Source organism: Acanthaster planci, linkage group LG09 (assembly GCF_054643075.1).
Source record: "Acanthaster planci isolate LZ-2023a linkage group LG09, COTS_SCS, whole genome shotgun sequence".
In the NCBI taxonomy this organism is placed as follows: Eukaryota; Metazoa; Echinodermata; class Asteroidea; order Valvatida; family Acanthasteridae; genus Acanthaster; species Acanthaster planci.
Window position 1 is genome coordinate 3952083 of NC_141785.1, and position 26885 is coordinate 3978967.

Here is a 26885-nt window from a genome sequence, read left to right on the forward strand (position 1 = left end):
AACGGGTGACACTCAAGTCATCTGACTACAGTAGCCCTGGAAGTCCCGTCAACGCACGCCACTTGCAGCTCTGTCGGGACGGTGCCCGTTAAACCAAAGGCGTTCATTTTTGTAGCTAAGACACGTGCTCTCTCTGCGCGTACGCAGCTCTCTTAGGCTGAATAGTTGCGCGCGCACTCACTGTGCGAACTGCACTGCAGGCCGGCTGAAAGTTACGTTACTTCCGAGTTTATTTTCCTGTTTCTGTCCTTTGTGGCGGTCTTCAAGGGATTTCTCAACCCACCGTCCGAATTGATAAGGACGCATAGGATCTGCAGGCGTGAAATTGGCTTCTTTCAAAAGGTAGAATTGTTGAAAATGTTGGTTGTTTAATTTGTCAGCTTTTCAGATGGAAGTCCACTTCTGCCGAAGTTACGGTCATAGAGTCCACCCGCAGGGCTAGTAGTATTTTGCTTTAGGCCCCTACTAAATCAGTCTTGGAAATATCAAACTGACAAAAATCATACGCCAAGGTAACAGTAGTCACGTAGTGGCGTAGGTAACCAGGGCTAAATATGTAACGGGGGGCACCCGGGGTGCACACCTTTCCAAGAGGGCGGCATGAGACACTGAGCTGCTCTTAAAACGCTCATTTCCGGGGCTCATTTCACAATTTCAGTGGAGATTATTCACAGATTTCGAATTCGGGGAAGGTGGCACATGTTCCCCCACTCTGAGTTCGACACTCAAGTAACAGGGACAGGAAACCAAATTCTAGAAGGCTTCCAGCCCTGTTCTCAACTTTGGACTTATTCTACGGTTCATTCTATAGCGGAAATGCAAATGAGGCCCCAGAGTGAATGTTGGTAACAGTAGAGGAAATGAATTAAAGTTCAGTTTTAGAGGCAGGAGGTGAGACATATATTATTACAAACAAAACTCATGGAACAGAGTTGGGACCGTCTTTTTCACTCGCATCGAGATATGTAATTTGTGATTTCGTCCATGAATGTTTTCGTAATCCATTCACGTCTAGCCCAGGTACAGCATCAAAAGTCTTTGAGTTGAAAGAATGCACTTCATTCATCAGTTTAATTTTTTTAATTTATCCTTTTTTCAATCAATAAAGAAGTTGCCGATGATCCTTGTGATTCTTTAAAATTCTTTAGACTTTTATTGTGTTACAAAAATAAGCCCTACTTCCAGGTCATCTGAACATGATTGTTGCAACTTACATCATCATCATAACAAGATCCTTTCCTTAGAATTTAATTTTTAGGTATCATGTTACTGCATTATGTTGATACTGGAGTTACAAAATTATCAATATTTTTAATCTATTATACATGTATCTACTATAATAACACAGTCCTTCCAAATATCAATTTTATGAGTAACTGGCCCTTTTTTCTTACAAAAACGATTTTAAGCGCAAATTCACTAAACAGAAAATGCACACCTAAGTATGTTGAATGTTTAGTTGTATACCAAGTATACCATCATATAAGAATCACATTTTCTTCGGGATTTGTATTTGCTAAACAGCTGAATGGGAAAACAGGTGACTTTTTGAGAAAGTAACACTAATGTGAAAGTTTGGAATCAGAGTGAAATTTGAAGTAGCATGGACAATATAATTCAATAAGGCTATTTTATTGAAGTCAAAATTCCATTATTCAACTCACTATCTCACCTAAAACACTGGGTTTCACACTGAAAACGACAGCATGACTGCACGGTCGTGATGTACATTTAATTTCTTGTCACACCTTGTTTGTAATACCCAACATGCACACCCTGATGAGACAAGCAACATATTACAGCGTACACATGTGTGGCATTTGGGCACACATTCACAGATGAGGCTTAAGTGGGGGGGATGCTTAAAAGTTTGCAAGGGTATGCAAAGTACATGTAGATGTACATGGGACCCAGGTTGAACTACGTATTTAAGTAAAGATGTATACAAAGTAAGAGCTCCATATACGCACATCACTAGGTTTTTCTTTTATCCCAAGTCAAATTTAGCAGGGAAAATACTGAAGAATTTACTTGGAAAACAACTTTTCAGATCTGAAAATTATTCAGATAAGTTTAAGGAACTCTTTCCAATGCAAGTGCTCACTTTACGAAGCATACGTGTCTGTATTCAATACAAGTTGGCTGAAATATCAAACAGAGAACTGAGTTGGAATGTATATTTTTAGACTGAATTAAAAAAAAGGTACAATGTGGAAAAGCGAGTGATTAGAGATAAATAAAAATATATACATGAGATACACCACACAATAACTGCAAAAAATTGATTCGGTCCCTTTTGTCCAAATGAGATTTCAAAGAATGAAATAGTTAAATATCTCTACTCTAGCTGGTGACTTGCTCTCTTCCTTTAAAAAAGTTTGTTGGGAGTGAAATTTTAATTGATTACCTAATAACATGAGACTAATACTGTTTCTCTACTGACAATTTTCTCATTAAAGAAAACATGGAGGGTGTGGGTACTTTGTGACATGCAAAACTGCAGACCATGGCAACACTGATAAAATATAGAGCATAATAATAACAACACATTTAACGACAAAAATTAAAACATCTAAGAGTTATTTTTCATGGCATATTGCCAAAAGCACGTGTCCTACACAAGGACACAGTACCAATGCACATGCACATGCTGAATAGTCAACACAAGACAACCACTTATTTGAACTACTGACGATAAAAATTTTTCCTCTTAAGGACAAACTCTGTATACTGTATTCAGTTGGGCAGATTTCATTTCTGTTTCAACTGAGCATTTAATCTTTATCTTTTTTGTGCAATGTTATGTCCACATACTGAAATCCTAATATAAAATTGCTGCAGATATGAATTGCCATTTGATATAAAATAATACGTCTTGTAGCTGACAATACTACTGTGATACAAATCCCTGTCTGATAAAACAGATTAGAAATATATAACACTTGGAAAAGTAACATTGTGCATGCATACTGATGGCATAAGCAAACAGCACGAGTTGACTTTTTTGAAATGAGGAGTTGATCACTTATGTATGTCAGTACATGTAACATGGACTGCAGTGCATCTGTGTTACCTTAAAGCCAGTTCTAGTTTCCTCGTTGACCAAGACTTTTAAAAGTATTGATTCTGTTAAATAAGAAGCTGGCAGCCATGTTTGGTGAGATGTTTGGAGCACCTAGGTCTGTGGCCTGCACAGATACCTTGATAAGTAAGTTAGTATGTACTAATATGTATATAAACTCAGTTTGGGATCAATTGCAGACGCCGATTGAAGGATGTCTTGAGCAAGACCAAGGCACAAAAGTCCATTGGCCAGTTTCAGAGTTTGTTGATCTCACTGCTGATGCCCTAATGGGCTACCAGCTGCTGTTGGCCCCATGGTAAACCCGTCTTTTGCACTGTAGGTGGTGTCCCCCACTATATGTTGATAGGTCTCTTTACACTTGTTACAGCAGAGCCTGTTGACTGGTAGTTGGGCATGGTAATGATGGTGGACAGGTCGGTGTCGCTAGGTGAGGTGTTGAACTCTTTTGTAGATGGGATGTCTTCAATGGTCGAAGGTGTGTCAAAGAAATACAGGTCACTCACAAAGAGGGCCTGCGGGCAAAGAAAATCAGAAAGGTCATAGTAAAGTGTTAAAAGGCAAGTGGCGCAAACACGATTGAACCCCAAACCTTCAAGATCCTTTACAATGAGCTTGCTCTGTATTTCAAAATGAAGTGCAAGGCACATCAAGAACATCAGTGAGTGCCTAGATCGACCTAATCAGCACAGCTGTACGCCAACTCAAACATGCACTGAGCATGTTCGAAATGGCACAACCGTTAACATCACATGCTTTGTTCTTGAATGACCGTGCCTGTTTGACATACTGAAATGGCTCATTGATCACTGGTTGGTGTTAAGGAACTGTGATGTCTTGTTGAAAGGGATTGAGGAAGGGCACTCTTGTGACACTGGTTACTTGTTGATAATAACAATATGTGCTTTGCATGCTTCAGATTAAAAATACACAGAGTATCTACATTACATTCTTTAGGACAACCAGTGAACTACACACACCCTGTGGTCAATTTCTATTTTAATTTAACCCTCCTTTAGTTTTACAGCACAAATATGCACAAGTGCCCAAGGTTACTCTCTTGCATGTTGGTGCAGTGCACAACACAACACAGCTGTGCTTCTTTGAGGTGTTTACCAAGAGACCCAAAGAGTGACTTCAGCATAGGAGGGTTAAGTGCGTCTGTCCATAAGGAGTATTTTACTGCAGCATTCTCTTCTCTACCTGATTGGTCAGGCTCTTGCTCATAAGTTCATAAAGCCCATAAGTTCTCAACATGTAGAGAAATGACAGATTCTAGAAATTTTTACATCTGATCATAATTACTACTGATACCAAATCTTGGAGAAATGTAAATGATTAGAAAAGCCATGAGTGTAGAATTCTCAGGAGACAACAGAGCAGCTAGATACTCTGACATCTCCCAACACCAATGAATACTGGACTAAATGTGAGCTAAGCAGTACAAACCATCAAGACAGCAATGACAGTCCCCAAGAAGAACCCAAAGAGCACGTCACTCCAAAAGTGCTTGTAGTCAGAGACACGGGAGGCAGCAATCATGACAGCGCCTGCGATACCCAGGACCTGTATAAATGGCCTGAGGAGGTAGGGTCCCTTCCATACCATGCGTAGCTGCAAGTAGATCTGGGGGGGGGGGAACATGTACCGGTATGTTGAGATGGGTAGGACAGTGAAGTAGCTAAGATGAGTTGAAATGTAAATTTGTAATTCAACAAAGGATGAAATACGAATACACTGATCTAGGGGTGAGTCTATTTGAATAATCCACTATTCGAATATTAGACCTTCAATTTGGTCAAATATCTGAATATTTGGTTGTACTGACCGGCACATTGTTGATGAACAAACCATTTACATGTCATGTTTCCAAATCAGTTGAAATAACACACAATTGTCCATTATGATCAATAAAACAGCTCCTCACATCTTCGAGAATTTCTAGCCATGATTTAAAAATGAACAAGATTTCTTTACCCTGTTGAAAATTTCTATTCCTTTTAAGTTGTTTAAGCAATAATTTCCTTTTTAATTGTAAGTTTTCTGACGCTTTCCATTTGAATCTGCTTAAAACAAGCCTCTATAGTAAAATTTTTCTTATTTAAAACAAAAAAATTTCCCTTCCTTTTTATGAACTTTGCATTCAAATATTCAAATTCGAAAAATAATATTTGAATCTTCGACAATTGATCGAATATTCGGTTATTCGGCACAGCCCTACACTGACCCACTACATGTACATGTATATAAGCATTTTTCACTGGTAGAAAGTTCAGCCAACCTGGTTCTGTTACTGTTATAGAGTTGAGCTAATTAAATTACATGTACCACACGTATCTGCAATCGACAAGTTTCTGTTTTTGTAATTACGCTGTAGGTGCTTGGGGGATTTATTATTTCTTGTTGGATTCCACTGAAGCTTTTGGGTTCAGACGCCACAGTCGTGTGTTGTCATCAATCCAGAAGTCAATATCACCAGGCCACCTTGTGTTTGATTTTAAGAAACCCAAAACTTTACTCAAGGCTATGCAACATTTTCAGCAACAAGGGTTTCATTTTTGTTTGTAAATTTTGTTACTGGACTTTCTGTTACAATGAGAAATGATTATTCGTACTAAATCCTTTTATTTCTTCCCCGTTGTAACATTTTCATACCATCCTTTTCTTTGGTACCTTTTTTTAAAGGTTTTGCATTTGCTGTACATGCACCTGTTTTGTGTTTTCCATATGTCTATTCCTTTCTTTATCGTTGCAAAGCGTACAACTTGAGTTTTAAACTCGAAGGAGCCAGGTTTTTTCAGACCATCTCACAGCCTCACAACTTCGCTGTCCATGCCCAATTTTTAAAAAATTTGGCATGCACCGTAGAGAAGCTCATTACAAGTACAAATATGAAGTTTCAACTCATTCCAACACAAGGTTTTGTTGTTAGTCATTTGCAGATGAAGGTCACACGGGTGCATTGAGCACGTTGGCAAAAAAGGAATTAATTTTTGGGCAACTTGTCTCTGAAAAACAGATGCTGTGCGATGTAAGCCAAATTGGAGTCAAAATAACAGCAAGAAGTTATTGAGCAAAGACTGGAGGCCTTAGTGTGTGATCTAAATGCACGATAGCAATGTCAGAAATGCAGCAGAATCCACCCCTTTGTCCTTTTAGGGTTTTACAGGGTCCTTTATTGATATTTCCATATTTTTTCAGTTTGGGTTTTGCTTGTTTTGGCATTTTCTTTAATCTTCCTTTCATGTATTTTTATGTTTTAAATTACATGTTATAATTACATTTGTCTTATGTTTTTCTTTTAATTGCTCTTTGCTAATTTCCATCTTGTTACAAATTATAATTGTCAATTACCACATCTCTTTTTTGTTTCTTTGACCTATTTCAAGTCTCCTGTACCCGTCATTTTCTTTATCGTTTGACACAAAGTTTTTTCAGTTACCTGATTACTCATACATATCTATTTTCTAAAAATTTTCTCTCACATTTCTCAATAGACCCCTTTCACCCAAGTGACTGTATTGCACTAAATGTAAACAATACCTCCACGTATGGTGATTGCATATATTCCTAAGGGCAGCTGCATGCTTGACTGGTTTGTCTTGAATAGGCAGATTACCATCACAACACTATGCACTTATTACCATAACAACACATCATAGGTCCAGCACAATCGTGACATCACAGGTACAAAGGTCTACTGTGAGATGAGCTTCATATTCTGCATCATTCCTATGAAGAGCTTCCTTCCTTCCTTGTCACCTGTCTTCATTTCTCTATTTTCTTGTAAAGCCACTATTCAGTTTGATTTTTCTGTTATGTTTTGCTTGCTTTGCTCGGGGTCAGCATGAAGGAATAGCCTGCCCAGCATTTTATAGTCTGTTTCTCACTGTAATATGCAATAACACATCAGCATGCCATATCTGAAGCCCATTAGTTAAAGCCATTTATCTACAGAGGAATAAAACATCGTGCACACCCCCCCCCGTTTCCTAGAAATATGACCCGGCAGACTCTGTGACATTTACAATCAGGTGTGATATTTGTGTCATCATACAATATTCATAAATGACGATGTACATTTACTGCAAAGAATGGCAGAGTTTATTCATTATGCCTATGTAGATTTTTCATGCACTGCAACTTTTATTTCCTAAACTGTACACTAGATTTGAAATTTTGAATTTTTGTTGATTCGTTTTTTTTCTGTTTTGGGACTAGTTCTTTATAAACTGAATCAATATAATGATGATTTGAATATACAGATTGTGTGCAATGTGGTGTGCATATACATGCACATGCTGTTTGACGAAGAATTCATGTGAATTTCCTCATAGTTTTGGCGGACTTGCAGAAGCTTTGGGGAATAAAGTTCAGGTAGTCAAAAGTCAACTATAAAATGCAGCCAGCTGCCACTGCTAGTCTTTTTGACCGATACTGTCAACAGAATACATGCGAAACACAATTACCACAAGGACATGTATACTTCTGGAGTGGTTTCAGTTTTGCCTATGATGTACAAACTCACGCACGACACACAGTCAAGCACAGCCCATGCAATGAATGCCTTAGAAACATGCAAACAAGTTGTAGTCATAGGACATTTTCGACAGATTTCGAAATCAGTTATTAGACTTTTAAAGAATTGGGTACATGTACACGCACACGCAACCAGGTGTTGAAAGAATCACGAAAAGTAGGAGTAAACATTTAACTGCGAGGTGAAACATGCTGTTTCAATGGTGATCACAAAGATCTGGCTCACTAAGACTTTTCCATAAATATGCCCTGCGAAGACCGTTCCAAACTTATTTTTGCAATTGTTGACATGATTTATAAATCTGTTTAGAATTATCAGAAAGTGCAAACTGTTTTCTGATCAAAGTCGCAGCATGGTGAGTCTCATATTTCACCTCAATCATGTGGCTCAAATCTCACTGTCATGTACATGCACACTCAGCATTTGTGTGGTGCAAAACCAGTCCCAACTTCTGCATACATGATTCATACATGTACATAAATGACAGATGTACACATACATTATATATTATTTCCATTCTTTTGTCTGCCATCAACTCTCGTGCGTACTGGTAACAGAGGACCTGAATTTTACATTTACCCAGAACCTTTTTTGCAAGTTATATTTCCTGGTTTTTTTGTTTACCATCTACCTGTTCTGTACTTTGCCGAACAATGGCATGAATTTTCCACTCAAAACAATTTGTGTGAGATATCCCTTTCTCACTTATCCTTGCAGGTGCAGACTCTGTAAAGTTTAGGGGTCCCCTGATCAAATTCTGAACCCAAACTGTAGGAGAGATGTCACTGAGCATTACAAGAAATCCTGTAGCTACTCTGACACTTCAACACTCTTCCTATTTTGACTTTGGGGATGCAGCAACATAATAAAGTCTATACAAGATGAAATTGCTGTCTCTGCAGTAAAGGTTACACAGTCCATCATTTACAGTTTCCTAAAAAGTAAGGGACGACACTAATGTTTGCAAGCATACTGTGAAATTATTTTTGGGGGCAAGCTGTCACTTTGAACAAAAAATTTAAATAAAAAAACAAAACAAAACAAAAACAAACAGCCTTTTCCAAAGATGGTTCTCAAGATGCATTTTTGGGATTGTTAGAAGCGTGCAAACATTGACACAACATGAGTGCAAAGTTAATATAACTTGTTGGTTCAGTGTGTGCCATCACTGAACTTAACTTGAGAACATAACCACGGTGCTGAATTCAGGGACCCTTCAAAACGTGACTCAGTACTCTTTGATCTGAAACAAAAATCCTAAACTACTGTTTTTCTCAGAATGTACAATGTTCACTGGCCTGAAACTCGTTAGGTTTGCTCGTAGGCAACCTTTAGATTTCGTGCAACTTTCTTGCCTCAAAGGAACATGATGCGCAAATGAGGGACTGTACCTTTAACATACATGTACTTTGTAGACATGTTCATGAATGCCAAATTCAGAATGGCTGGCAATGGCCTTGAGAATTGTATTGCAAAAGAAACGGCTGGTAAAGAAAATAAATTGAGGAAATTCTTTCAAAAGAATTCATTTTATCAACAGTGAATAGTAAAATACTGTACAGAACAGAAGCATACAGATGCAAGTAAGCTTGTCACGTACATGTACTTAAAGGTTAAACAGAAATAGAAAACATTTAATTTACATGAAGTATTTAAAAAAAACAATAAATACATAACCATTTCAAAACCATAAATTCAATTTTTACCTCATTAATCGTGACCCCAGAATGAATAAAAAGATCCTGCATTTCCCGGCCAACAAAAAATCCCTTTTGGCCAATACTGTCTCGGTTCAAGGTAAAAAGATTAAAAGACATAGTCCTACAGTGTTTGCCTGCTTGCCAAGGTACATTGAACACAACGTGGTCTATTGCAAGAGTGTGAAACTGCATGTACTGTGTGCAATCCTGCAATGTACTTGTTCAAGTCTGTACATTTAGGCCTTCTGCCGATGACGTCATCAAATCAACCTGGAGCGCGAACGGCCAAAAAGGATTTTTTGTGGGTGGGGAAATGCAGGATCTTTTTATTCATTTTGGGGTCACGATTAATGGGGTAAACATTGAATTTATAATGTTTTTGAAATGGTTACGTATTTGTTATTTTGAAATACTTTATGTGACCTAAATGTTTCCTATTTCTGTTAACCTTAAAGACGTGGGCCAGCAATCTGGCACGGTGGAAAATTTTCTCACTTGGTTATCTGAATCACTCCACTTTGTCTTACCCAGGCACCCCCGTCCCTCGTTGCCATACCTGGTGATCTTAAAGCATTCCAAAGAAGAAATTTTGCACAAATTATGCAAAACAATAACTCTCAGCCAATGAAATGTTTCTGCAACATGTGGCATGCGTCATACACATGGGGAGCTGATATGCTGGGCTACACCAAAACTATGCTTGGACTGTAGTCACACTTTTGTCGCAGCCAGCGAGACAGAGGGATTATCCAGTTTTCAATTCTCCGCATGGCCACTCCCAAAGTGTAGGTGCATGCATTTTTTCATCGTCTCTGTATGTGTTTTGCCATTTGGTTGGTATTTCCCTGTTACTCACTGCAAAGTAGACGAAACCGCAGGCAGCACCCGATGCATGGCCTGATGGGAAAGATAACCTGGAAAATGAAAGGAATAAAAAGGGTCTTACTGCACGTCAGCTACGAAGAAACTTGTGATTGGGGTTTCCCTCGGGAAATACACAGGAACTAATTAAAGTCAGAATAAGAAACGCCCAATTGTAGCCATATTGTACAGTAAGTCCCAGGGAACACTGCATTTTGTATGTTACACAAAGTACGTACTGTAAAAAAATCAACACAAACACAAGGTACATGTAATTAGAATGGCACAATGTCCACATACATGTACATAGACCTTTTTTCATAGTTTTTTTCTCAGTTTGAAATTCCATGCAAAATACAAACTTAAAATCCAAGGAGAATTCCTGTCCCTATTAGTGTCAGGTTTTGACAATTTTACAGGACCTTGATTACTCCAAAAGGAGGAGACCCGTGCTTTAAGACTTCTTTGAGTGTGCTGTAAACGTAATTGTGTCCGTCAAAAGATGGTTCCCCAACCCTGAGTGTGTTTGTGTTCACATGTAGTTGTGGGGACATACACGCCACATGACACCAAATCTGTGGAGACCAAAAATGTAATGGGAACAAATAGATATCCCCACAACTTGGTCCAGCTTTCCAAACAAAAGAAATTTTCCCCTTAATGCAATGCGGGCCTACATACAAATAAAAACCAATAAAAATTCAGTTACTCTGAAGGAACTGATCGTATGGAGGTACATCCTCTACAAATGTGTCGGTATGTCACAAACAACTCAACTTCACAGACTGAACCAAATGTCACATATGGTAAAGTGTGCGGTGTCTATCAGAACAGCCGAATACTGCACATGCATGTAGCCTACACTTCCTATCTACTCAGCAAATCACCTACCTGGCATCCAGGAGATAGTATGGGTCAGCTCGGGGATTGCACTGGATGTCCTGCACGTAGGTCTGGTATCCGTCCGCATCAAGGCAAGGCAGAGCTGTCAGGTTGGGTTGGCACACAGTCAGGAAATGAGGCCGTAACCGGCCTATGACGTACTTGAGGCAGTTGGTGAGTGACAGCGTAACCGTGGCGGCAAAGAGGAAGGGGATATAGGTGGAGAAGATGGATACGATGTAACTGTGGACCTTTAGGCTGAGGATCTTAATGCCGTGGTACATGGGAACATTGCGGGCCAGCTCCCCGAGGGCTTTGTACCGTCTGAAGAGAAGCCACTCCACTATCAACATCTGAACAACCAAACAAAAATATCGAAGAAATGTCAAAATAAAATCAGTAGCGTACATGTGAAATGCATGTCAATTTTACACAAATGTGCAGTGACACAAGACATACTGTAGGAGAAAACGAAGGAGACATTTCTTTCTCACGTTCATGGGACTGTACCAACATAACGTAGTCCTTGCCTCAGACATGGACTATGAACGTGATATTCTCAAGACTCACGTGCAGCTTTACATTTGGGGTAACAACTCAACTAAATTTGAGTTATTTGGGCAATCATACTACACATGTGGTGATGTACAGATTTACCACAACATGTAGATCGACGACTCCACATCCATCATTTAGGAATGCTTACCAAATTTCAGAGAGTTGGAACAATTGGCAAAAGTAGTTGCTGTTGACCCATGAAACAAAAAGAGAATAACTCTGCAACCTTATCTGAATGCCAACGCTGAGTTAATGGACAGGCCCAGAGAAACAGCCACAAGCGGCAGCCCAAACTCTTTTATTTTGACCCCCCCCCAAAAATGGATCCATGCTTACACCAATTAATGGAACTCCAAGACACAGAAGAACAGCAAGTGAATTACTGATGGTGCTCTGCTTGAAGGGATAGCGTAGGCTTTCATCATTGCAGAAGAGGCCCCGTTGAAAGGGTGCTGAGGGAGACTTGACTGCAAATTCGAGAAGGATTCCCGGCAAGGAACCTAAAAACAAAAAGAAAGACAGAAATCAGATAAGAATTTCTCAGAATGAAATGATACTAATAAATCATAAGCACTCCTGGTTTGATGCCTTTAATTTCATCTTATTTATTCGTTCATCATGAACAACTATTAATTTCATCTTTTAAATTTATTGGTGACAGCTGAGCACTGTGAGTGCCACCTATCTTAATTTATTACTGATGGCCAAGATGGTTTAACCTTGAATTACATACAGTATAAGATTACATTGTAATATTGATTACATGTACATTAATGTGAATGAATTTTACTAAGAAGTACTAAATCTCACATCTTTCATCTGTAGTATGTTATGAATATGACATAGTAATTATCAAAAAAAGCAACGTCCAGGAACAGACAGAGAAAACCTGTGCCCCTAAACAGCACTTTCCTCCACGAAAGTGTTGGACTTGATATCCTTTTTTCCTGTTACTGTAGTTTCCCATTAAAATTAATTTTAAAATAGTGTTGTTCACGCTGCATACTCGCTAGAACTGACTTCATCACGATACCTTCCTTTTAAATCCTATGGCCAACAACCTATTGGTATTACATAATATCACCCGACTCCAAAATGCACACTATGTATTGTTTGAATCTGCACAGGTATGTGTATATCCCACTATATGATGGGACTTGCTTAATCTTATTTGCTTTTGACAATCAAGAGATATGCCCCAGAAAACACAGGCTATCAAAATTAAGTTTCTGTCACTTTCTAGTCTGCTCCCTAGACCATCTCTACTTAACCATTATAATTTGATTTCAATGGAGATACTGACGGCGCTATATGCACCCTTTTTATGAAATGTGGTGTAAACAAAAATCTGTGGAATGTTTTGATGACCCGAACTATGAACTTGTTTCAGCTTTGGTCACTGGTTAAGCATTTTCACGACTTGGTTTGGCCTCTGTGACATCACTGCTCCAACTGAGGGAATCAAAGGTTGGAAATGGTTCAGTGCTGGTTCAAAATGAAGGAAAATAGACAATTTTTGTTGACCCTAAAATGAGTGAGTTATACATTTTATTTGTTGTGGCATGAGCAGATCAAACTTTCTTTTGGAAAATACATGAAACAAGAGCAGCATCAATGAGAAACATGCCGAATATTTAGTGAAAATGATGTTCATCAACGTCCTGACTCGTCCGCTTCCATGCGCTTACCTCAGTCTGATGACGTAACCATTTTTGGTTCTTTGTTTTTGTGGGCCATCCTTAAGTTGCTGATTATTGCTTTGATGTCACAAACATGTTTCTGGTTAGGGGTTATCAAAACATGCGGGAGTGCTTGGATAGTGGGTTGAACATACGTACTGCACATGTATTTGAGTTAAAAGCAAAGACGTAATGAGGTGTTACATGTATAAAAAGCATCATCAACCCAATCAGTATCTTTTAAAAATTTTACATTTAAAATGAACAGTACCAGCATACATTGTGCATATTTGCTCGCATCTTTTTTTTGTGAGGTGAGGGGATGGAAACACACTGGAAAAGATACCTGTCACAATATCAAAAACTTGAAAAAGACTTCATTTGGTGTCTGAAGTGAAGTGTAGTATTGTTTTGATGTCTTCTCTCTACAGATTTCTTCTTCCAAGGGATACCATTGATACCAAATTGATAGACATCTATGGGCTATTTCCAGCTGAGTATGTGGCACGTAAGTAATAAAAAAAGAAGGCACTGCTGACAACCAAAAGTGAATCTGTATTGAAACTATAATTTTATTTCAAATGGAAGGTAAAATGTACAATAATAATAATGTACATAATTACAACATTCGTAATGTGCTTTCCACTACGTTCCAAAGCGCCATGATCATCCCTGCACATCAGGCTCACACATCTATGAGCATTCCTGAAACCATCTCAGCTCCCTGGGGAGTATACTAGCCCAGTGCTGCCATGTCAGCGCAAACGGTTTAACATAACTGTGTCTGCCCTCATCATGGGTACCCATTTATTCCTGGGTGGAGAGAGGCACATAGGAGTAAAGTGACTTGCCCAGGATCACAACAAGCTGCCACCAGCTGGATCCGAACACCTGACCCTATGATCAGAAGCTATAAACCCTAACCACTAGGCCACATGCCTCATCAGAACGTGATGCATAAAGTGCAACCCTAGATTTTCAGTTTTGGAGACATGGAGATATGACTTTTCCTACACCGTAGCATAGGAAATCGGTAAAGTCATTTAGGCCGCTATTTAAATATTCATGTGAGGGAATACGCAGCAAAGGACTGAAGGTACATGCTGTATGTAATAGGTGCACAGAAAAACTTAATCAAGACTGCAATTCAAATTTCCTTGTATAATATACAAGTACCAGCTAGTACTTGGTACATGCAGCATACTGACATGTCTCATTCTGGGAGAACGTAAAAATGGTCAAAAGTTTAAAAGCCCATGGCCATAAACAGGGTTTTTGTCCTATCAATGGGAGGCCAACTTGTAGCTGAGGACCTCCGAGTTAAAGTGGTTCAATCCCTACCAGAAAACCCTGCTCAAGAAGTCAAGGACAGCTGCCATGAATATAGGATAGACAAGACTTTCTACACACTGACAGGTGTAGCACATTTTTTTCAAGCACAGGTACACCAGCACATGAACATGTAAAAGTACATGTGCATGACCCGGCCATACTGGAGATGAAGACATACATGTACATGTACACTGTATACATGCAGCCTATATCCAGTCTCTGGCTTGCTTGAAACTGAAGCTACAAGTAGGTAAATGTGAGGTTTCTAAGCCTGTGAAAAAAGATACATACATGTACACATGTATAGGATGTACATGTACATGGCAAAGTCTTCCATAGTACAGGTTATTTGAATACGTACATGAACAGTGTACATGTACATGAAACTAGTACAGGTCCTACATGTACATGTATGTAGGTTGCTGATTAATTTTTCTCCAGTTGCCAATTGCACTCCCTTTGCTTTGGGTAAATTCAAGTGGGGTATTTTATTTATCATTTATTTGGCTGAAGTTTTTTGAATGTCTATGCACACATCAGGGGAATTAATTAGCCTTACCGTTTAGGTCCTGCAGAGGTTTAGAGAAGAAATAAACCAAAGGTACTCATGTATACATGTGCATACAATGTAGGCCTATGCTGGTATGGCCTATTGAAATTAATTTTAGGTTTACATTGCTGCCTGACCAGATTTTTGTATCTGGTTGGACTTTGAAAATTTTTCCTTATTCAAAAACTGCATTTTTTGTCCAAAATACACGTAGTACTCCCAAAACTGTGGGATCTGACGTCCACCCCGCCCCCGCTCCGTTTGTGGGAGAGGGGCGGAAATTGAACCCCACAGTTCTGGGGCTATACATGTAGAGTAATGCATTTCCCAGATAAATTTTTCACCAAATCTAGGGTCCCTTTTCCTACACCCCAGCAGTGACATGATTCTGATTTTCTGCACAATGTGCAGTATCATGCCATGCATCGACACATAAGTGTGATGTTCTCGTGTGCAAAGCGTATTTTATCCGTACAGAGGGTTTTCAAACAGGATCAACAGGGGTCCTACATTACAAAACAGCTGACTGGTACTATAGAATTTTTGTAGTTATCGTGTTTGCTTTCTCCTGTTACAGGTCCACTTGTAGTACCATATGCTAAACTTTGGCCACCCTCAATAATCACTTTTGTGAAGAAGTGGAAGTTACAGGTATATACAATATAAATTAATTCCTTGCTGGTCTCTTTTTCCAATCTGAGTGATGTAAAGATATAATGTTGACTGTCCTGTGAGAGTACAGATTAAATGAAAAATAAAATTAAAACGGGCGTGAAACATTGGGTACTGCAAGCAACATCCCAAACTGTGAGCAAACATACCACATCCTTCAGAGTCAAAGAGAAAATTTAGAAAAACACATACATACATGAACATTAGTTTGTGAATTCCAACTCAGCTCTACGGTGTACATGTACATTGTATGTACAATATAAATACATGTATATTTACATATATTGTAAAAGGGGAGTTTTTCTAGATTTTGAGTTGAGGGAGGAATTGTGTCTGAAATGATTGTAAAGTTCTTTTAAGCCATAAAGAAATTTCCCTTCCCTCCAAAGGAATTCGGGGCTAGTAGTGACTCTGTTTCAATTCCAAAACAAAAGAAAAAGGAAAAAAAAGCGGAGGGAGCCCCCAGGGAAATGCCTTCACTAGACAGTGGATGTGCAACTCGACTTGACGCCTAGCCACACAGAGAGCAAGCTTTGGAGTTTCCTGGCACCAGCGATGAGAGTGCAGAGTCAAGATTGATACACTGGTGTGCCGGCAGGTCCATCACACTACAGGCATCATTTCTGCCGCTGGACTGTTTGACCACTCATCAGAAGGATGACCATAAAATTCAAATAAACACTCTGTTCCATCCAAGGTCCAACATGCAGTTCAAACACTGTTCAGATAAAACAAACAGCAGCCTACCCCTCACCGACTTCCACTGCAAAACGGACTCTGACTTATCCCCAAAATATACACAACAACCTTGTACATGTACACGCAAGCTGATCAAACTCAGACCAGTTACAAAAACTACTGATTTTTAAATTTAGAATGGAGTCATTATTATTTTACAGTACAAAAGGTAATTCCTATACTTTGCAGGCTTTTTTGGGGTATCCAACCTAATTAAATTAGGTTGACACACAGTGCTCGAGTCAAATTTATAAATAGCATGGCATTAAGATCAATTTAAATCAATATCCTGGGCCATCAATGGATATCTTCCATTAAAACCTGCTTCCTCTGCTCCTGCCCTTATTTCGCAAGCAGACAGACCTCCTTACTAAAAAAGGGAACAGACTCAGACGCCGACACCCTTGGGTGATTTCCACTTGGTGGTGCTGTCTGGCAAGCAGAAACTCGCCGAGCTCCAGGACACACCGAGGATCAGCAGGAACCTGCTTTAACAGGCAAAACAATCCTGGGTGAAGATCAGTTGTGATCCGCTGTAAAACAGGCAATATACCATCCTTGCACACAGGTGGTGTGCGGGTATTAATCACCTCTTCTTGGACGTGTGGGATCTTGGGGGCTGTATGTAAAAGTCCGTGAGCACCTGAAGTTTAAAGGCCCCATGCAACTTGAATTTTTTGATGCAGTTCTTGAAAATGCTCCTTTATGTCCACTTCAACCTGATAATAATTTTCTTTGCACTGCTATAAGAGCACTTTGGCACCTTTCAGATTTTTACTTTAATATGCTAATCTGCATATATTGATGAGAAAAGTGTGATGCCATCCAGGGCAGAAACCTCAATGTTACATCTATTTTTGCACTTTAATGTGTCAGAAGTTAAAATACTTTGCAGTGATGAATCTTCTTTACTTTCGAGCTTTATTATTTCAGTTCGTGGCAGCAGACCTGCCAGAAAACCTTTTTTTCAAAAATGGTTTTCATGAGCAAAGTTGGGGCTCACAATCTGAACAGGAAACCCCACTAAAAGGAAATGTTTCCCTCCACTGACCTCAATACAATAACGCCCTAAAATTAAATTTGCTCTTAGTTTGAAAACATTTCTGAGAAAGGGTTGTTTGCTGCCTTATTGCTGGGTCCCTATACAACCAAGAATCAACAGAGAGAGGGTAGGATGTGAAGAAATGAAAACTGCAGCATGTTTTGGTGCACAAAGTAATTGTTTGGATCCTGTTCTTGGAATATCATCACAATGTACATGTACTTATCCCATAAGTATCTTTAGACCAAGTACATGAACCGTATATATGCTTTTCAACAATAGTTTTTACTTTTTTGAGCTCTGCAAATTAAGGACTATGAATGCGTTCCGTGGTGTTTTGCCACTGTAAAACATTCAATCTCATACACGACCCTACAATTTACATGCACATCAGGTACCGCTGCATGTAAATTGCAGTGTGCATTGACTGGCCACCGGTGTGTTTCTGAGCAATGCCTCAATGCACTGGCACTCTCTAATGCAGTCCTTTAGGCCAGTTACCAGATCATCTATAATTAGTCCAAGGTGTGTGACCTACATGCCGTGAATATAGGCCTAGAGACAGGGAAAAGACTCAGTGAGTTCCACAGAAGCGTGTCCCAGGCAAGGCAGCTATATACATGTACACTATACATGCACCTGTACGATTTCTTTTCCCCTTCGCCCACCAAATACTAGTATCAACAGGGATATGCATGGCGGGCATTAGTCATTTTCATTTCCTCAGTGAAATCAGGAAGAGAGAGAAGGAAGTCTGCTGAACGAGGAGGGAATGCTCCGACTCTTAACATTTATTTGGAACCTTTCAAAAAGTCAAGTGTATGGGTGTGGCCATCTAAATTTGGCTGCACTTTTTTTATCTGTGGAACACTCCGACATGCCTTTCATCAGGCACTGGTGCATACATGTGCATGCACCTGGACGTATGTACAGATATACGTACATGTACATCTGTAATGGACCATAACAATGCATTCGGGGTACTTTCCTTGCATTGAATAATCACAAAGTTCAAGTTAATTTAAAACTTTCTGTCAAACTACATGTATTCAAGCAGTCACACTTCATTGTAATCATCACTGCAAGTGGGTCAAAACTATAGATACAAGTTCTCTATCTACGGGTACAGATAGTGTGAAAAGGCCGACAACATTGTTTGTGATTCCCCCTAAGTTACACCACCCGCTACAAAAAGGAACAATATGCATGGAGATAGGCCTATGTGTATTAAGCAGTGAAAGCAGTGGTTACAATGGATGTGTACATGTACTTTGACTTCCAAGGGAGAATTTTCCACTTCCCGGGGCGATAGTGGTACAGAGTACACTGGGTCATCCTTGACAACTACCCAACTGTACAATCAGTTGTAAACAATCAATGAAAGAGAACAGGACATTCCTGTTGAAAGATCTCGGAAGTTGTTCACATCCTTCCTGATCCACATAGTAGCTATGCACTCATGTAGCATACAATACATGTACGCTCATGACATTTGGCTGTCATTTCACAAGGCTAAAACTTATTGCAGGAACAAAGTTTTAACTGAAATGACCTTTGACAAACTTATATTATCTCACCATTGGTAAATTACGGTGTAACTAGATGTATGGAATTGGACACAACAGTACTGCAGTCAACCCAACATATACATGTAATAGAGTTTTGGAGTTTTACTAACAACTAACAATAATTTCCAAAACAATTTCATTCATTCTATACATCTTCAATTAACTTTTTTACCTGGATCCCTTAGGTACTGAACACCAGTTCAAGAAAATGGTAGGCACCCCCTTCACAACTTTTGGTTTTTATGGCACTCAAAAACTGTGTTGGTCTGGAGTTCTTCCCGAACAACGTCTGTTCCTTGCCCTATGGTACAACTTTATAAGTGGGCCTTATTTTGTGACTTGACTTGAGAGAACACGACACAGAACTTGACTTTTTTAGGACAAAGATCACTAATGCTGACACTTCCAAGTTTTGTTGAAGTAAACAAATCAAAAAGCTTGAAAGTTAACCAGTTTGTTTTCATTTCTAGAGCTTTATTATTATAAATAAAAAAACACAATTGGGTCAGAACTGTTTTGCAAAACATGAAGAACTTTGTAACCTAGATACTATACTGTTACCACAATTACTTGCATGTACTTACGGTAGCCTGCTCTACCCGAGACACGATTTCTTCAATTCCTCCCCCCCCCCAAAAAAAGTACAAACGTCACAAACCGGTTTCCAAACAAAATACGAGAATACTCACACACGACAACGATGAGAAAATTGGCCAAGATACTCCAAGCAGGGGCGTTGCTGACTCTCGCCATTGTTCACCGGCTCTGTCGGCGGTTCGGTTGATTACAAAGTCTTCTGCAAGTTCTGAATTGAGTTGTTCAACAACCATGCAACATCTAACAGGGCAAAACTAAAAAGTGTCCGATAGTCAGTCAATCAATCAATCACTCGTGAGTGTAAGTCAAGCTACCAGTGCCACTATCTCCGTGGTCAACCACAAGTGCATACTTCGGGCCGAGCGCAGCCTGCAGGCCAACAACCGGCGTTTGTAGCGCTGGATAGGAGAACCCAGCAGGTCGATCACCACTACGTCACAATCGATGAGTGGCAAACCCACGTGAGAAACGAAAGCGGTTGACTCAAATGTCGGCTTTTCATCGGAACAATGACCAGCGTGACGTGCCAACCTGTTGCGCAGGCAAAATACCTTGAAACCGGACGCCCACCTGCACGCTCTCGCACTAGTGCAGTGTGGCCGATCTGCTGAAAAGTGTTTTACGCGCTACATTTAAAGGATTAAATCAAACCCAGACTTGAACAGTACATTTTGCACTCTTCTCAATCTGATTGGATCTCAATTAAAAAGCGTTTTTGTTCATGCTGTGTGATTACATCACAGAAGTTTATGTAATTTAAAAAAAAATACCTCAATAAATACTAAACTTGCCGGGTAGAACGGCTTTTGGTGTTTTTTCCACCGAAAATTGCCCAGGGACATTATGCAAGTTTATGTTACACTTCTGCCACAGCTAGCTAGCGCACTGCAGCGCCCCCGCTTGTTTTTGTTTGCAGCGGTTAAATTTCCAGCGCGCGAAATACGACAACCGTACTGCTCCCCAAAAAGCGCAAACAAGGCGTCATGGAGGAAGCAAATCTGGTCTGCAATACTCCCTCGCACTCGATGGTCTTGCGCCGAAGGAGGCACAAAGACGCCGAGAATGTAGCCCTTGGGTCTCCGGTCACTGCTCGGTTCTCATCAAGCTGTGAGGAGGGCTTGATCGGCGAGAGATCTGTACTTAATCCAGTGCCGCTGAACGTGGGCTTAACGGGGTTGGTACCGAGTTTAGAGTCAAAAGCTGGCCGCCAGTTACGGACTGTCAAACGGGCATGGGGTACATTCAAAGCGGTAAGTAGGCCTCCTTGTAAAATTTTGGAAAGCTGTACCTTCCGTAGTCCTACGTGTAGAATTAAGAATCTAAATGACCATGTTGACCATTTTCTGAAACGAAGCGAAAGAAGGCCGCAAGGCATGCTAGGCATGGCTACTACATGTAAATAGCCTAGGCCTACTAGTACTAAGCATGGAGGAAGGGTTCCTCCATGTACTAGGTAGGAAAGCCTATTTCTACCTCCATGCTAAAAATGTTGGGGACAGATCCAGGATTTTTTGGTACTACTGCCTACTACTGTGCATGTATGTGTTGCTGTTGTTATTGAAGTATTTGATTTCTTTGTTTGGAAAAACTTGACCATGTTGACACACTGTGCACAAACCCTACGAGACTGGCCTGAAAAATTCTGTTTTCTCAGCAAATGAGTTGGTATTTTCCCTCCTAAATGGGACTTTTCTGGACATGTTTTTGCTTTCTGATGGCTATTAAGTCTCTGTAGGGAAGAATTACTAGCATCCGTATATGGAACTCTTCCCCTTTGTTTTGCCCTGAACTGATTGTTTTAGGTTTGTACTAGCCATATGCCACTAAAATATCATCGCCAGGACTTTTTTTGGGGGGGGGACCAGAGCAAAGCCAGAGCCTCATCAACATCAGATCACTGACAAATCATTGGCAGTGGAAGGCTGGATACTTTTGACTAAAGTTTTGAGCTGTTTTAAAAATTTGGTGATTTTGTCCCTTTTCCTCTCTTTCATTTCTTTTACTTCTTTTATCTCCCTTTTTAATTTTTCAATTTTGTTTCCAGCATGCCAGCCAGAGCGGTTGTGACATTGCTCCCATCGGAATATTCGTCATCTACACTGCAGATGTTTTCTTTGTCTTCTAATTATTTCACTGGAGGATTTGTTTTTAAGACAAATAAAAATCTGAAATCACATGTGTTCTCATGTACACTCCCTTTGAATTTTCATGTGAAAACATGTACACATAATCATGGAAGCAGATTAAAGTTTATCACAGAAATTTCAACGTTCAAAAACACTCAGTGTATACGTTCAGTTCCCATGCTGATAAAAAAGCAATTTAAGCATTTTTGGGACTAGTTCACAGTCAAATATATGCCTCAGTGAAGAGAGATTTTCATTTAATAATTGACAGCAGTTTTCAATTTTACTTTTAATGCTGCAATAGAAAATGAAGCCCTCTGGCAGGAGAACCAATGGCAGAGGAGCCAGACGCCATCTTCTCGACCTGACTGTCTCTGTCACCCCACGGACACCCGAGGGCGTCCTCTGCCTGATGAATTCCCCTCTGCCTTTGTCTGCCGTCCGCACACCCAGGAGCATGTGTCGCTATCGGGACCCGGTGGTGGTGCAGACGCCCTGCACCCCTGTGGATGGAGTCAGGAGGTCGGAGAGAATTGCCAAGCGCACTCCGACCCCGAAAAGGACCGCATTGCGTACTTCTCAGAGGCAGTTGCCGAGGAGGTGAGGAACAAATCATTCTGCAAATTCAGGATGCCTAATACTTTATACAAGAGTTCCCTAATCTCCGTTTGGTCTCGCCGATGTACAGTTGCTGGCAGTGCTTCTGTTATAAGTGCGACGCAGCAACCTTTCTTTTGTTTGACATATTGAAGACCTTGTCTTTGCCCCTTACCTGAACATTTGGAAAAATATTGCCTGCCAAAGATTCAGTGAAGGTTGGCATGATTTTGTATTGCCTGTACACATGCCCTTGGGGTCTCAATCTAGAGAGAGTCAACCACTATCTTCTAGTCAGTTTAAAATGACCTATGGCAATTTTGAAATATTGACAGGCGAGATCCTATGGACTGAAGTGTCTCACACCCTCATCTCTAATGTCACGCCTAAAGCAAAGTGCCTGTCACTCGTTCTCAGCTGTTTTGGGCAAAATTCACGATCGGCCAGGAATTTGAAAGTGTGGATTTTGTCAGGCTTCTTCTTTCTTTTTACCAGTGAGTTTCTGTATTTTTACCAACTGTACTTGTAGATTGCAGAGTCCAGGTGACTTGACAAATGAGATAAACAGGGTGACCTCACAGCTGGACGCGCTGGCACAGGGTATGAGGGTACTGGAAGCCATGGAAACAGGGATCACAAACTCCATTGCCAGGCAGGACAGGTACATTGTAACATGTGATGATGCTCCAGCTCTCCTTGACTTGCCAGTTTATGTTCAGTTTTTTCAGCTGTTTTAAAATCTGAGGAGATGTTGTTACCTGTGATGGCACCACACTAACTAACTTTTGTTCTGACACTTAAAAGGCTGGCCAGTTAGAAGTTGATGCAGGGTTGTAATCCTGTAAATTTTAATCGATGTCATCAAAAATCCACGAGTCCCAAGTCCAGTGATTGACAAGTGTGAAATTGACTGTTATGACAACAGTCCCTGGTCACTGTTTATTTCTGGGTACTTAAAAGTGTACATGGCCTTGTAATTTCAAGCAATTTAGCTTGTAAATTGTCTTGCTATTGACTTATTATTTTATTTGACCTCTTCAAGAATTACTCCTTCGTGCCTGACCACAGCACATGTACAACTCTGGCAAAAGAAGGAACGATTAACAAACTTAAATGTGAGAAGAGCTGATGTTTTGGAATTAAAACAAACAGTAATTACCAAAACTGAGCTTTTCACTACGTACAAAATGGTTGCAACTCAAGATGTTCATTTTGAAATCAGTAGTAAGCACTAAGAAAGTAGTAATGTTGTATCCTATCACTATTTCCAGTTGAATTGCAGTCAATTGATTCTCTCTGTCAAGCTTTTTTGGGCTTCTTTTTGTTGCCTAGTGAGGATTCCATGAAACCAGAAATCCAAGCTAAGGGCAAGGCCGCCGAGAAAGAACTGAAAGGTAAACGCAACAGTAGCTTGACCAGCCTCAAGGAGAGCTTTCAGAAACACTTGAAGAAACAAACAGCTGGTGGGGAGTCTAGCACGGAGGTGACATCTGGAAACAAGACCAAGGACGATGCAAGGTACATGTACCATAGGTTTGAATTCTCTCTATTGAAAAAAAATAAGTCACACAAAGCTAAATCTGTTTGCATCATTGCAATGCATCTCTCTTGCCCACCTCTTGCTTTAGAAGTGGGTCCATTAAGATATTATAAATTCACAGTTTCTTTACATGTGCACTTTCCTATGGGCAATTGTGGACCTCAAACATGTAAGAAAATGCGCACGTAAACGAGACATCATAATGTCTGTATTGTCATTGAGATTCATACAATAGGCCTACCCTTACAAAGGATAATTAATTGGGCCCGATTTGTTTTTCTGATGACCACTAACCCACCTCTCAGTGACTTACGTTTGTTCAAGTGTTAGTAGCTTCAATATGGGCAAGTCACAGTACAGTGCAGCACCAAGAGGTCTCCATGGAGTGGTCATTTTTTGCTTTGCTTTGTGGGAAATGACTGACAAATTGTATTGGCTGGCTACATTTGGGGAATTTGAATTATTCCTGATCTTTGTTTATTCAGGTAGAGCATTAGTACTCGTAAGTGCACATCAAGTATAAATTTAATTTTAATCTGCATTCTTTCCTCTGAATGGAATGCCTCGATCCGTAAAACACTTCCTTGAGTTTTGCACTGGCATGCAGTCAATTGCAAATTGTGGTAAGTTGGCCATGGATCTGTCAACTCAGAACTTGAAAAATGACCCTCTCTTTGGCAATCTCTTGGTGGCACACTGTATTGTGACTTGCCCATATTTCCTGTGTGCCAAAGACATGGAATTGGAGCATGTGAGCATCATTGTGATTGTAAGCTGCCCTGTGCACTTCCTCTGCAGTACTTTAGGAAAAACAGGTAAATCAGTCACCAGCATCTGTGCATAGGATGATGACCACATGCAAATCTCTGTGTAGTGTAGTGTTTAGGTATCAACTGCTTTAGGTCAGGTCACATAAAGTTGTACAGATTTATGTTTAAATGTTTCAGCTGTTAAAAAAGTGAAACAGCCTTTGGATGTTGCTAGCTGCAAGCTGATATCATATCTTCCTCCATCCTTAGCATTGCCATGGCAACCACTAAGATGCAGAAGGGCCAGCGTGAGAGCAGCTTTACAAACCTAAAGAACACTCTGCAGCGTGGTATCTGGCCAAGGAAAGGGCAACGCCCAGCAACAGATGAGGAGCAGGTGATTAGTTGCCATGACGACACTTCTGAGGAGGACAATGAAGATGCACCTCTTATGATGCAGTAAGGGTAGAAAATGAGGCTTCTGCTTTTTTCTGTATGTGGCATGTAGTACGGTAAGTACAGTAGCATTGATCATGGGTTGGGATGATTGGAGTACTGATATTGTAACTACATTGTGTGCCATGAAACGTTGCAGGGTAGGTGTGGTGTGTATTTCAAGGGGATTTCAGGGAAGACACTTTATTTCCAAGTTGTGGGAAAGTTTTGGGCAACCAGTGAATAAGTACGGACTGAGAGAACTTCAGAAGTACTGTATACTGAACAGAAGTATCCATGCCCAAATTGCCGTGTCTTTAATAATCATTATACCTGCCTACTGGGCAAATATTCCTAGAGTGTTGAAATTTATGTTTTGTAGAGAATTTTTAAGTACTTCATTCATTGAGATGAGTGGAAAAAAATTTATGAAGCTGGGGAAAGGAGATCTTTTAAGTGCCTTTAAGAAAGGAAATGAAAAATTCAAATTTAAGAAATTGTTATGTTTAGGATGCCCAACAAAGGTTTCTTTGTCCATGGTTTGTCATATTTATTTAACATTTGATCACCATGTACATCATGCAGTTATAAATTGGCAGAAAGGAACAAAGGTGCTGCATTTTTCTCATGTAATCTTATTTTACTGACAATTTTCATAACTGAACGTAATCTGTTTCTATTGTTTTTAACTTGTGTAATCCTTGCCTTAATGGTATTAACATGTATAATTTCTTTCATATAATGGGAATTTTTGTTTATGTAAATTTATTAATGGATTATTAAAAGTACTAAATCTATAATAACCGATGCATAATATTGTCCTTTGCCAGTGAAACGTAATTCATACAGTGTATGTCAGAATTTTGTCCAGTTGGAAAACAATGTGCAAATTTGTTTTATGTTTTAAAGATGGATGAACCTTTTGTATCAAGGTTTGGTTAGTTTGTATAAAACATGGGTTTTATTTCGTGTGAGAGCAATATTTGCATCAGAAAATGCACCAAGAAGGTTGCATTTGTGAAAGCTTAAACAAGAGGTAACATCTGTAATATATTCTTCTATACTGTGACTTGAGTTGATCACAATCGGTTATAATCAAATTCATTAGTATGGCTGACAAAACTGTGTTTATTTGTGAGGGAAATATGCCCATCCCTTCACTCCAGTTCAATTGAAAAGACGGTGAGCTCCGAGTATTTTTTTCAACAATAGTTTATTTTTTACTTTTGACCAGTATACTGTAGATGCACATACAGTGTACTTGTACCTAAGTAACAGATACAAAACAATTTTGTGTGAACGTATATATAGATTACATAACGTTACATACTTTCTGTATCAATCTTGCAATATGAATGTACTATTCACATTTACACTGTATGGGTTAACAGCACAGTAACTTAATTAACTTGCATGTTAATTGTGTATGTAACGATTGTTACTTTTTAAGATTAACTGTATTGTATCACATTACAATGTATCAGCTGCCATACATGTGCATGTACATGTATTGTATTAAGGTGTCATATTGGTTATCAGTGTTTATCGATGCTTTCAAATAGTCATGAAAAATTAAACCTGAAGTAAGACAAAAAAAAATTCTGTGTGAGTGGTCAGAGGCATAACTTGATTTTGAG

General features: G+C 39.6%; 2 protein-coding genes across 4 annotated transcripts; one reads left to right on the top strand and one right to left on the bottom strand.

Moving 5' to 3' along the window:
* Positions 1-191: 191 nt before the first annotated feature.
* On the top strand, positions 192-26885 carry LOC110985315 (uncharacterized). 3 transcript variants are annotated; one of them, XM_022246258.2, is made up of 6 exons: positions 192-342; positions 13734-13810; positions 22232-22527; positions 23054-23185; positions 23857-24042; positions 25084-26885. In XM_022246258.2, exons 2-6 carry the CDS (start codon positions 13781-13783, stop codon positions 25274-25276), a joined length of 837 nt encoding a protein of 278 aa, XP_022101950.1. In that variant the 5' UTR covers positions 192-342; positions 13734-13780; the 3' UTR covers positions 25277-26885. The 3 variants fall into 3 exon arrangements, with proteins under 3 accessions (XP_022101950.1, XP_022101946.2, XP_022101949.2); XM_022246254.2 differs by lacking the exons at positions 192-342; positions 13734-13810 and adding an exon at positions 20516-21051 and having other exon boundaries at positions 25084-26882; XM_022246257.2 differs by lacking the exons at positions 192-342; positions 13734-13810 and adding an exon at positions 20516-21051 and having other exon boundaries at positions 25012-25140.
* LOC110985316 (phospholipid phosphatase 1-like) lies at positions 1131-20032 on the bottom strand. The gene is made up of 6 exons (XM_022246259.2): positions 19894-20032; positions 11960-12123; positions 11075-11418; positions 10179-10236; positions 4532-4708; positions 1131-3597 (listed from the first exon to the last, which is right to left on the bottom strand). The coding sequence occupies exons 1-6, from the start codon at positions 19955-19957 to the stop codon at positions 3418-3420; spliced, it is 987 nt and encodes a 328-aa protein (XP_022101951.2). The 5' UTR covers positions 19958-20032; the 3' UTR covers positions 1131-3417.